The 12,751-nt window shown below is 39.5% G+C and overlaps 1 protein-coding gene across 1 annotated transcript; it reads left to right on the forward strand.

Annotated features, from left to right (window-relative positions):
* The first annotated feature begins 3,077 nt into the window (after positions 1 to 3,077).
* LOC119900563 lies at positions 3,078 to 4,867 on the forward strand. Its single transcript, XM_038715641.1, has 3 exons — positions 3,078 to 3,605; positions 3,734 to 4,016; positions 4,153 to 4,867. Exons 1-3 carry the CDS (start codon positions 3,349 to 3,351, stop codon positions 4,300 to 4,302), a joined length of 690 nt encoding a protein of 229 aa, XP_038571569.1. The 5' UTR covers positions 3,078 to 3,348; the 3' UTR covers positions 4,303 to 4,867.
* The last annotated feature ends 7,884 nt before the right edge of the window (positions 4,868 to 12,751 follow it).

The raw sequence follows: 12,751 nt of genomic DNA on the forward strand, positions 1-12,751 counted from the left end.
CCATGTCATTGTCCATGGCATGACAATGGCTGAAGCAGGACTAAGAGTCCGTCCAAACCTGAGTAGGTTCACCGTGGCCACCATTATCAGGGCATTCAGACAACACAACAGGTATTGTACTCTATTGCTTTCTTTGTCACAATACAATTTTACAAGCCTGTGAAAGTAGTCTATTAGTTTCAAATCAGTTGTTACTGTATTGTAAAACATGTCAATTGACAACATGTTTCTTTCTTTAGAGTTGAAAGAATGCCACATAGAGGTGGGAGGGTTGCCATATTTACAGCGGCACAAGAAACCCTCATTGTGGATATGGTTCGTGAGAACAACCTCATCAGACTCCGGGAGATCAGAGACAAAGTCATTGCCGATAATGTGAACTTTGAGGGCATTGATGATGTCAGCTTGGCCACAATAGACCGAGTTCTCCGGCGCCAAAAGATGCGGATGAAACAAGTCTATAGGGTTCCCTTTGAGCGAAACTCTGCACAACACAAAGACCTACGTTACGAGTATGTGCAAGTAAGTATACATCCATGTTCACAGTACAGTTAGTGAACATACTGTGTTGCTCAGTGGCCTACATTACTTCTGGACAATACTATGCTGACTGACTGTTGTTCTGAACACCTGTTCACTTTCACATTTTCACAGAGGATATTACAGTTGGACGCGATGGCCAGACCTCATGAGTACCTCTTCCTGGATGAGGCTGGCTTCAACCTGCAGAAACGAAGGCAAAGAGGCCGTAACATCATTGGCCAAAGAGCCATCACTGAGGTTCCTGGCCAACGGGGGGGGTAATATTACTCTTTGTGCGGCCATGGGTTTGGAGGGGCTTGTCCACCGGCAGGCTGTCCTTTGGTCTTACAACACCCAACGTCTCCTAACCTTCCTAGAGGAGCTAAAAGATGTTTAGACATTGGAGAACATGGACGAAACGTTTGTGAAATGTGTTTTAGCGTTTGAGAAAAACTGTAACATAACACTTAACACATAACAAAGCTGGTCGACAAATTGCAAGAGTGTGTCAAATTTTCTTTTTAAATACTGTGACTGTGGAAGCGGAAAGAGAGAAATCAAAAGAAGCAAAATGCCAAAAGAGGATTGTCCCTGCACTCCACATCCATTGGGTCAGAGGTTAAGTGTGAAACTAGTAGAAACATCCTTTGTCTGTGCTTTTCAAAGACTGTTACAAATTACTGTTTATGAGACAATGCTATGGTTAAGGTTTGGTTAGGTTAGATTTTGGGAAACAGTCATGGTTTGGGTACTACTTTGTTATGGTCAGGGGATTTTCGTTGTCATGGTTACAATAAGAAACACATGATATAGAACGATCAGTCATGGTTTATGTTGCTTCATAACAACATCACCTTGGCGCCTGTCATAATTGCTCCTGCCACAAGAAGGCTTAGTCACTTGCTTTCACCATCATTCCAAGCGGTCAAGATAACAAAACCCGTTTTGCTGACATCATGGGATGTGGTGACAGTTCATGATAGGGCTCAATAAAACAAAACTTACTGTAAGTGACCTGACGCCTACACTGAGGTTAATCAAGTCACTAATCTAATTTGGAAGTGAAAATAAAGTGAACACATTAATTAATCAATTAAGTTTGAAAATTCTTCAAAACTCAACTATTTCTTTTCTCTTATAGGTAGATTTAAATGTTTTTTAATCTACCTAATATTAAAAATATTAAGCGAGACCAGCTCTGATGACTTAGTCTAAACATAAATTAATATTGGTGTGGCTAAGACCCACACCAAAATAAATGAATAATGAATTAAAAATAAAATACCACTGTATTATGTTTCAGTGTTTCAAAAAGAAAAAAAGGAAAATAGGCAAATAAAAGGAGAGAGAAACTGAAAACTAGTGGAACTGAGGATAACCCAGAAGTGTTGTCTTCTGGCACAGATGTTCTGTACTTTCTTTAAGCTTTTTCATTTTAAGCCATTTGTTTTCCTTGTTTTAGGTTACAAGGATTTTTCTGCTTATTTCAAAATGGAGTGAACTCTATTTTCAGAAAGTACCTGCTGATTAAAATCACTTGCTTTGCTCAGACTGAAGGAATTTGGGTTTTTCAGGAAGAAAAGTGATGCACAAGTTAGTGTGTCAGGCTGATGGCTTGTCTAAACGGTCCCCTAACAGAAGCTCAGAGGGCCATGAATCAACCATGAAGGATAATCAAATCAAATGCAAATGTGGTTTGTGTGATTTTTTTTTGTTGTTGCTGGTGCTTGATGCCCTAAGGGGCCCTGTCAGTTGTAAGGGGAGGGGCCGTACATAATGAGGGGTCACGCTTGAGGAGCCCTTTGAAAACATGGTGAGTGGGAGTCCTTTTCTTGGGGACAAGATTGTGGAATTAGTCCAAGACAAAGGGAGGTGTGAGTACCCTCATCCCCCTTGCACACACACACACACACACACACGCACGCACACACACACCAACCAAGCACCTCCGATCACCTTTGTCCTTCTCATTCTCCATCCTTGTGCAAACCCCTTTCATTCTTGAGACTGTGTGTCTTTGTGTGTGTGTGTGTGTGTGTGTGTGTGTGTGAAGCGAGGGGCCCATAGGAGATAAGTGGGGGATCCATGGCCTTTGGGAGAATTGCAAGTTTGATGAAGTTTGATATGCTACAGTTGGACGTTTTTGAAAATCTGAGAAAGGGCTATAGAAATGGGCCAACAGGTATACAGCCATCTGTTTTGTATATATTTTGTATTTATAGCAAAGTTTCTTTAAAGAGTGAAGAAGAGGGTCCTCCTAAAATATACCTGAGACATGGCTCACTTTTTTTTGTAGATCACGAGTAATGTATTTTAATCTTTCAGCTTTCATAAGATTCCAAAGTTGACATCATAACTCTTCACCCTTAGTTCTAAATTGACATTCCTCATATTCCTTATCAGTGTGGGTGACACTTATATTACAGTTTTTCTCAAATGCTAAAACACAAAAGCCAATCCTCTAAACCAAATGACCAGTTGTCTAAACACATTTACTAAATCTAGCCATCATTTTCCAATATCATAAACACATTTCACACGAAGACACAATTCACAAAACACAATCCTCCGTTCACATAAATCTTAACACATTTTTCCTTGCTAAAACACAAGTTGCAAAAGAACTCTGCTCATATTCTCAAATGAAAGCTCATGTGATGCAAAATGCTTGCCACAGTCAGCAATATTTGAACAAAATGAACACACCTGGCGTCATTCATTACACACAACGACTCAAAATTGAAAACACCTGTTGCTAATGCTGTGACCACATGTATAAAAGCAAGTTCAGAGTGCACAGTTTGCTGAAGATTCCAAACAAACACAATGGATGAAGGCAGAGTCAGGGGAAGAGGTAATCGAGTCAGAGGAGGAAGAGGAGCAGGCCAGGGAGGAAGAGGAGCAGGCCAGGGAGGAAGAGGAAGACAACCTTGCACCATCATTACGGACGAGATGCGAGCAACAGTCATTGACCATGTCATTGTCCATGGCATGACAATGGCTGAAGCAGGACTAAGAGTCCGTCCAAACCTGAGTAGGTTCACCGTGGCCACCATTATCAGGGCATTCAGACAACACAACAGGTATTGTACTCTATTGCTTTCTTTGTCACAATACAATTTTACAAGCCTGTGAAAGTAGTCTATTAGTTTCAAATCAGTTGTTACTGTATTGTAAAACATGTCAATTGACAACATGTTTCTTTCTTTAGAGTTGAAAGAATGCCACATAGAGGTGGGAGGGTTGCCATATTTACAGCGGCACAAGAAACCCTCATTGTGGATATGGTTCGTGAGAACAACCTCATCAGACTCCGGGAGATCAGAGACAAAGTCATTGCCGATAATGTGAACTTTGAGGGCATTGATGATGTCAGCTTGGCCACAATAGACCGAGTTCTCCGGCGCCAAAAGATGCGGATGAAACAAGTCTATAGGGTTCCCTTTGAGCGAAACTCTGCACAACACAAAGACCTACGTTACGAGTATGTGCAAGTAAGTATACATCCATGTTCACAGTACAGTTAGTGAACATTCTGTGTTGCTCAGTGGCCTACATTACTTCTGGACAATACTATGCTGACTGACTGACTGTTGTTCTGAACACCTGTTCACTTTCACATTTTCACAGAGGATATTACAGTTGGACGCGATGGCCAGACCTCATGAGTACCTCTTCCTGGATGAGGCTGGCTTCAACCTGCAGAAACGAAGGCAAAGAGGCCGTAACATCATTGGCCAAAGAGCCATCACTGAGGTTCCTGGCCAACGGGGGGGGTAATATTACTCTTTGTGCGGCCATGGGTTTGGAGGGGCTTGTCCACCGGCAGGCTGTCCTTTGGTCTTACAACACCCAACGTCTCCTAACCTTCCTAGAGGAGCTAAAAGATATCCTCCTGGACCGCCAACAACACCATCCTGGGCCCAAACATCCCATTTATGTGATCATTTGGGACAATGTACGCTTCCACAGAACAAACCAAATCAGAGAGTGGTTCACCACCAACAGTAACCACTTTTTAAACGTCTGTCTGCCACCCTACTCCCCTTTCCTGAACCCTATAGAGGAGTTCTTCTCATCGTGGAGATAGGAGGTTCTCTCTAGTGTATGGTTGTCTGTCATAAACCTTCCAAGGGCAATGGCGCTGGCGTGTGTTGACATCCCAGTGGAGAACTTCCAAGGATAGATCCGCCATTCCAGGGCGTTTTTTTTCCCGCGGTGCCTGGCAAGAGACAATATAGCCTGCGATGTGGATGAGGTGATGTGGCCCGATGCAGCTCAGCGACATGATGCCGCACAGTGATTGTGGTGTAAATAAAAAAAAAAAAAACACTTCACACCCTGATCATGTGTTCAAGAGTACTGTTGTGTGCAATAGATTCTGTTTTTGTATTGAGTTGTGTTACAGTAGTGTACAGAATTTACTATAGATTTATACTCTTCATATGAAACTCACAAATCTAAATGCCCAATCCTCTGCAGAGATCTAAGAAGATCCATTATTGTAAAGTTTCTAAAAATATGCATTGGCAGTTATGAAACAAAGAACCTTCTCACAAATGGAGCATTGTGTTTTCAATTGTTTTGCTGTAGTGTGTAATGATGTGTATAGTGTTTACATTTTTGAAAGCTTCGAGCTGCTCTCTTGGTGTGAAAGTTTGAGTTTTGAAGGGAGAAGGTGTGGTTGTGTTTATGTAGCTTTAGAAAAGGGTGTTGTGTTTAGACATTGGAGAACATGGACGAAACGTTTGTGAAATGTGTTTTAGCATTTGAGAAACTGTATTAATTATTCCAAAGTTGTTAGACCTTGAAATAACTGCACAGAGCAGAGGAAAAAGTGCCACGTCAGATTTGGTACCTGTGCACCTCTTGCTTTCACTAAAAGTTTGTGTTTTGCCTGAGGCAACTTCTTTTTCTAAATGTTAAAGTGTGTGTAGAAATTCTTTGTGCCAAATTCTTAAATTTTTTTTTGTTGGAAGATGAAGGCATTCAATACTGTAGCTGTAGTAAAGGTATTTGTGAATAAAAAGTTCCAAAAATGCACTTGTTACAAATATGTAAAGTTTCTTTACATTACAGTTTTTTTTCAATTGCTAACCTGCATTGGTCAAAACTGAAGTCACATTGTCAAAACTCTTCAAACAGTCGGCAAAACAGAAGTGTATGTGGACCAAACTGTGAATCATTTTTCATTGCTTTCACACAAAATGCATTCAATGACCACTTTCTCCAAAATCCATGAACTCTTTTCCCATTACTACTTCACCACCTGCAAAACACTATATCTGCAGCACATTTTTCAAATGCTAACACACTTTGTCCAAAACTGTTAAAAACACATTCAAAAGAAAATGTTTGCAAATTTCCTGCATTTTTGCTGTAGCCGGACAGATATATAGAGAAAATCTTTGCAGAACATTTACATCCATTTTATGTTTTAGAGAAATATGTGTAATGTTTTGAATGTGGTTTTACTGTAAAACAAGTACAAAACAAGTGTAAAGCAAGAAATGTGCTTATATGTTAGCAGAATTGGTTCAAGGGGATGGTATATCAATTACAGACTGTGGTCATTGGGTCTCAGGTACCAGTGTTACAGTTTTTTTCAATTGATAACCTGCGTTGGTCAAAACTTAAGTTACATTGTCAAAACTCTTCACATAGTCAGCGTAACGGATGTGTATGTGGCCCAAACTGTGAATCATTTTTCCTTGCATTCACACAAAATGCATTCAATGACCCCTTTCTCCAAAATCCATGAACTCTTTTCTCATTACTACTTCACCACCTGCAAAACACTGGATAGCTGCAGCACATTTTGTCCAAAACTGTTAAAAACACATACAAAACAGAATGATTGCAAATATCTTACCAGAACATTTACGTAAATTTTATGTTTACGTCTCTGTGCTGAGTGAAAAGCAGGAAATGTGTATTTTAGAAAAATTGGTTCAAGGGGTTGGTGCATCAACAGGTTATGGTCATTGTGTCTCAGGTACCAGTGTTACTGTGTAAACAACTGAAAAAAACTGTATTGCAGCACTGAAATTCCAGTAACTTTTTTCCCCCAAGTAAATTTCTGAATGCAGTGATATAGAAAAAATAAAGGATATTGAAGCAAATTTCTGCATTTCTGTTCGTTCTTGTTACATATACTACAGTACAGTCAATAAAGTGAAAATATGTTATTCTTACAGTTTTTCTCAGTCACTTTGGTACATTTCTAGAATGTCCTTAACATTGGCAAAACTATTTGTATTGGTAAACTACGGCTAAGGTATGGATGACAATGATTGAAAATATACATGATCTATATGGCATAGATCAATTTCAACAGTACAGTTAAACATTGCAAGAGATTGGACAGGATTCACAGTTACGCTTTTACTGTATGCACTGAAAAAAACAAGACTATTTTACAGTACTGCAGAGCATAAGGGAAAAAATTTAAAATGGAAAAATGGAAACACCCCCTCAGGCTGCAGAAAAAATGCTTTGTAGATTATGAGGTGTTCAACCATTTTGCATGTAGTGTGATGATGTTTTGGGGGGCGTAAGACTATACATTGTGATCCACATGACATACAGTAAGCAAGGGATAATAAAGCATTTGCAATTTCTCAAAAGACTGAGAAATTGCTTTTACATATGATGTGCACAAGTGACTTGATGATGTGGAGGTTGAACAAGTAGAATTTCAATTCTTTTCTGAGAAATGTACCAAAGTGACTGAAAACAACTGTATTCTATAATGAAACACTCATTTATATGAAGAAAAAAAATCTATCAAATTTACGTAATGCTTCCTGTTGTTTGTATTTTACACAAACAATGGATGCTTTCTGAGTGAGAATTGTTGCCAGTGTTTTGGTTGAACAAGTTTATTTTGAGACTTGTATGAAGTGTTTTGGCGGTTTGAGTAACTTTTGGAGGTGAGATTAACTGTTTGGCCAAGATGCATGTTGGTAATGCAGACTGTGTGAAGAGTTTTGAAAATATGGTTTCAATTTTGACCATTGCATCTTAGCAATTGAAAAAACTGTAACTATGTAAACAACTGAAAAAAAGTGTATTGCAGCACTGAAATGTCAGGAACTTCTTTTTTTCCACAAGTAAATTACTGAATGCATTTCTGATTAATTCTTGTAACATATACTATAGTACAGTCAATAAAGTGAAAATATGTTACAGGTTTCTTCCATTTTCTCTTAGTCGCTTTGGTACAATTGGTAAACTATGGCTAAACTTTTGATGACAATGATTGAAAATGCACAAGGTTGTACTTTTTCTGTATGGCATAGATCAATTTCAACAGTACAGATGGACAGGTCGCCAGTCCATCACAGCCCTCAGGTTGATGTTCCTGTCTATTGGGCCACAGATTCTTATTCCCAGCACAACAGATCAGAACTTCATCAATTTACTGTAGGACACGTTTACACAACAAGTCTAATAGACATATGTAGGAAAATTCAGATTATGACGTGTTCAACCATTTTGCATGTAGTGACTTACGCAATGAACTTATGTCTAGATGTTTTGGGGGGTAAGACTTCTCAACAAAGAACCAGTATACTGTAATACATTGTGATCAACATGACATACAGTTAGCAATTGATAATGTAGGAAACAGCAGACAAATGTACATAATAATTTGCATAAATGTGTCAAAGCATGTGCAATTTCTCAAAAGACTGAGAAATTGCTTTTACATATTATGTGCACAAGCGACTAGATGATGTGGAGGTTGAACAAGTAGAATTTCAATTCTGATCTGAGAAATGTATCAAAGTGACTGAAAACAATTGTATTCTATAATGAAATACTGATTTATATGAAAATATCAGTCACATACATACATAATGCTTCCTGTTGTTAGTGTTTTGTAGGTCAGTGTGTTATGATTGACAATGTATGCTTTCTGAGTAGGTATTGTTGCCAGTGTTTTGGCTGAACGAGTTTATTTTGAGGCTTATATGAAGTGTTTTGGTCGTTTGAGTGACTTTTGGAGGTGAGATTACAGTTTTTCTCAATTGTTTACACACAAATTCTGGTACTTGAGACACAATGACCACAACATGTAACTCATTCACCAACCCCCTGAACCAATTCTGCTAAACTACAAGCACAATTCCTGCTTTACACTCAAATTGCAGTTCTAAAACACACTTTTTTCAAAACACTACACACAATTCTCTGCTTTTGGCACAAGTTTCATGCAGAAAATATCTTGTGTTCACAAGGAACACACTGCCATTCAAATATGCACACTGACTCATCACAAGGGCAAACACCCATCACACACTTTTCCAATTAGCAATCAGAGCTTTAGCATAAAAGGGCAACAGGTGAGCTCTTCAATGGATGCCAACATTGGAAACAGAGGCAGAGCCAGAGGACGAGGACGAGGACGAGGACGAGGACCGTAATCTCTGATGAGATCCGAGCCACTTTGGTTGATCATGTGGTCAACCATGGTCTAACAATTAGGGAGGCTGGGCAAAGAGTACAGCCAAATCAGAGCAGGTACACTGTAGCATCCATCATCCGGACTTTCCGAAATGAGAATGGGTAAGAAATCTACTCTCTCTAGCAAATTGCAGTACTGCATATCAATACAGTACTCAATGAGTACAGTAGTACAGTATTGCCTGTGGACTGTTCTTTAGGACTGTAAAAATACTGTAAAGTATGTTTCAAGTATTTAGGAAATGTATACCTACTTTGTATTTACAGTATTTTACTATTTGTCTGGCAGAACTGAAAGATTACCAACACAAGGTGGTCGGGAACGTTTTCAGTCTCCTGAACAGGAAACTGAAATCATAAACATGGTCCTAGAAAACAACGCCATAACATTACAGCAAATACAAAGAAAAATAATAGAAAACAATGACATATTTCAAAATATTGATAGGGTAAGTTTATCAACACTGGACCGTGTCTTGCGCAGAAATCATCTCAGGATGAAGCAGGTCTACAGGGTACCATTTGAACGCAATTCAGAAAGAGTCAAAGAATTGTAATATAACTATGTGCAAGTGAGTCTCAAAATTGATTCATACCCTCAACACTGTATACAGTAAATTATACATATTTCAATATTGTAATCCTAATGATTGTGCTTCACAATAGTGACCACTCCATGTCTATTTCTGATATTGTCATGTGTTTCAGAGAGTCCTTGAGCTAGAGGTGGCTGCAGTGGAGCACCAGTTCATCTTCATTGATGAGGTTGGGTTCAACCTCACAAAAAGACGAAAGAGGGGAAGGAATGTCATCGGACAGCATGCCTTGTTGAAGTCTCTGGCCAGCGCGGAGGGAACATCACAATGTGTGCAGCGATTACCCACCACAGCGTCATCCATCACCATGCTACCCTTGGCCCCTACAACACCGCCCATCTGATCACATTCCTGGACACCCTACACAACACACTCATTCCACCAGATCAGGTAGATGGCCCAGAGCACCTCAGGTACGCTGTCATTTGGGACAACGTAAGTTTCCACAGGGCTGCTCTGGTTTGTAACTGGTTCACTGCCCATCCACGCTTTTTAGTTGTTTATCACCCTCCATATTCTCCATTCCTCAATCCTATTGAGGAATTTTTTTTTTTCTGCCTGGAGATGGAAAGTGTGTGACTGAAATCCACAAACGCGTATACCTCTTCTCCAAGTTATGGAGGATGCATGTGGAGATATAACAGCTGATGCTTTTCATGGCTGGAATCGCCATGCTAGGCGATATTTCCCCTGCTGCTGGGCCAGGGAAAACATTGCTTGTGATGTGGATGAGGTGCTGTGGCCAGACCGCAACAGAAGAGAGGATGCAGCATAGTTTGTTTTTAGGTTGGGTTTGTTTTTTTTACTGTGTACAGTAAATTCTTCAGTTGTGTTGGTTGGGAATGGGATGTACATTGTTTTTGTGGGACAAATAAAATATAATATTTTACAACACACTTATGTATGTACTGTCTGTAGTAAGTGTAACACTGAACAAAAAATAAGGCCTTATGATGAATGGAGAAGTGTTTTCCATTCGTCATAGTGTTTTACATTGAGCACATCAGTGTTCAACTGGTTATTATGAATGTCTATTCATATGATTTGTGTGTGTCATTTGAAAACAAAATACCATTTTGAGAAGAAATAACATTGTTTTGAATGTAAAATTTCATTTTGCAGGAGAATTGAGGGGTTTTGCCGTGTGTGTAGAGTTCAGAGAATGAGGCATTCTTTCAGAAAATGTGTGTAAACAACTGCGAAACTGACTGTTTGGCCAGAATGCATGTTGGTAATGCAGACGGTGTTTCAGTTTTGACCATTGCAACTGAAAACTGATGTCATACATGGTTACTTTTAGGTGTGACGTTAGAGTTTGTCCTCAATTCAGCCTTTTACAGATACAAGAGGTTTGGTCACTGACATGAAATATTTTGTAAAATATAGGATGTCTAAAATGTGAAAATCTCTGAATCTTTCTGATAAACATTTAAGGCATTAGGTAAGACCGCAGTGACATGAGTAGTGGTGTGCTTTGGGAAACAAGGGATTGATAAATCATATTGGTTTCCACAAAGACATTCCTTCACTTATACAAAGAATGCATAAAGAAGGTTGGGAGGGAAAATGGCCCAGACATGATCTACTGTACAATTTCAATCAACGTGACTAAAAAGAAACTTTGAATTTAAAAACAAAGAAGAAACACCCCAGAACAGAAACTCCTTATATATCATGAAGATAATGACAAGGATTCAGAAAGAACGTTATTCACATATGGTTTTAAAAACCATACAACACACAATAAAGCTGAGGCTTATTTCCGCTGCAGTCCACCCTCAGACATTTTATAGCTTTTGGAAGTCACATCTGAGCATGCTTGTGGCATCCATAGTAACGGGTTGGGTAGAGTGTATCATGCCCCCCAAGCAGAGGAAACCAGACAATATGTGAAAAATAGCTTTGAGCCTCCCACCTCTCTCCTCAACGTCACAGCAGGACAGTAATTTGAAGTGGGCTGGGTGATATAAAGTCAACAACAGGTTTCCTAAAACAGCTGAAGTGAACTGAACACAGTTGAAATTGAGGCAAGTGTTCATATTACTATACAGTCATATCACGGAGTATCAGAATATTTATAAATCTACACAAGTTTACAAATAAGTTGCATTTACACCCAGTAGAGCTTTTCAAGTTTACGTGGAATTGCATAACCGTTTGTAAGGTACCTTCACTGACTGAGCTTGGTATGATATCTATGATAATTCTATTTGGTTGGTTGTTTTCCCACCAATTATGTCAGGCAACCACACAATAGGAAATTGATTCAATGCAGTAGTTTAAAGTCTTCTCTTCTTACACAGCTGTAAAAGATGTCTATATGCTTCTAGCTCCTGCATAACTTGTAAATTTGACATGGCAATACCGGCAAATCATAAATATTAACATTATATAACTGAAACCATGATTTGAAATGTCTCTGAGCTCTGTAGTCTTTATTTACATGTACCTGAGTTGTAGTACAGGCTCCTTCGTGAAGCTAAAAGCAATATATTTTGCATCCATATTTAGAGGGACCATAGCTCATTTGGTTCATATAGCTAAATAAAAGAAAACAGCAATTCTGTGTTTTGCATGCAATCCGCATGCAAAACACAGAGCCCTTATTCAGAGCCATGTGGACGAAGGCTTTGTGCATAATTACAGAAGAGGGTCTCAGCAGCATCATAATTGGAGGCAATGCCCAGGTCCAGAAAGGGGCCATGGGGCTCTAAACATGTTGAGAAGTTTATTGTAATGAGGTCCTCAGTCTACTACTCTTTAAAAACCACAGTGGAGGAAAGTGGGAAACAATGGTGGGATAACATGATTTTGCTTGTGTGTTTGACTAGGCCTGGGAGCTCTCTGTTGTCTTTTCTGCTACACTCTCGGTGAGGGGGAAGTGGGGCGTACTGATGACAAAAGCGACGGGTGCTTGGGAGCATAAAGGGGGTGGTTAATCATGGCCCTAAACTACAGGAAGTGTCTATTCAATGAGGCCTCAGGCAGCCAAGCAACGATGCAATCTGGGCACTGGGGTGGACTGGGGTTTAGCAGCGGGAAGGTGGCAGCAGAGGAGGAATTGAGTTATGCCAGATTTACAGCACACAGGCTTTTGCGGTTGTTGTCTGGTATAGCTAACTTGTTTAAATTGCTACCATCTTTGTTTAGGGAACCTACTCTTA

The sequence above is a fragment of the Micropterus salmoides genome, unplaced genomic scaffold (assembly GCF_014851395.1).
Source record: "Micropterus salmoides isolate LMB-PRFRI ecotype aquatic unplaced genomic scaffold, ASM1485139v1 Ms_hic_scaffold_13, whole genome shotgun sequence".
Classification (NCBI taxonomy): Eukaryota; Metazoa; Chordata; class Actinopteri; order Centrarchiformes; family Centrarchidae; genus Micropterus; species Micropterus salmoides.

What these genes read in the sequence shown, in the direction of transcription:
- LOC119900563 (XM_038715641.1), top strand. Translation starts at nt 3,349, where the DNA reads ATGGATGAAGGCAGAGTCAGGGGAAGAGGTAATCGAGTCAGAGGAGGA. An exon ending in GCATTCAGACAACACAACAG is followed by an intron (nt 3,606 to 3,733) that starts GTATTGTACTCT and finishes TTCTTTCTTTAG; the next exon opens with AGTTGAAAGAATGCCACATA. An exon ending in TACGTTACGAGTATGTGCAA is followed by an intron (nt 4,017 to 4,152) that starts GTAAGTATACAT and finishes ACATTTTCACAG; the next exon opens with AGGATATTACAGTTGGACGC.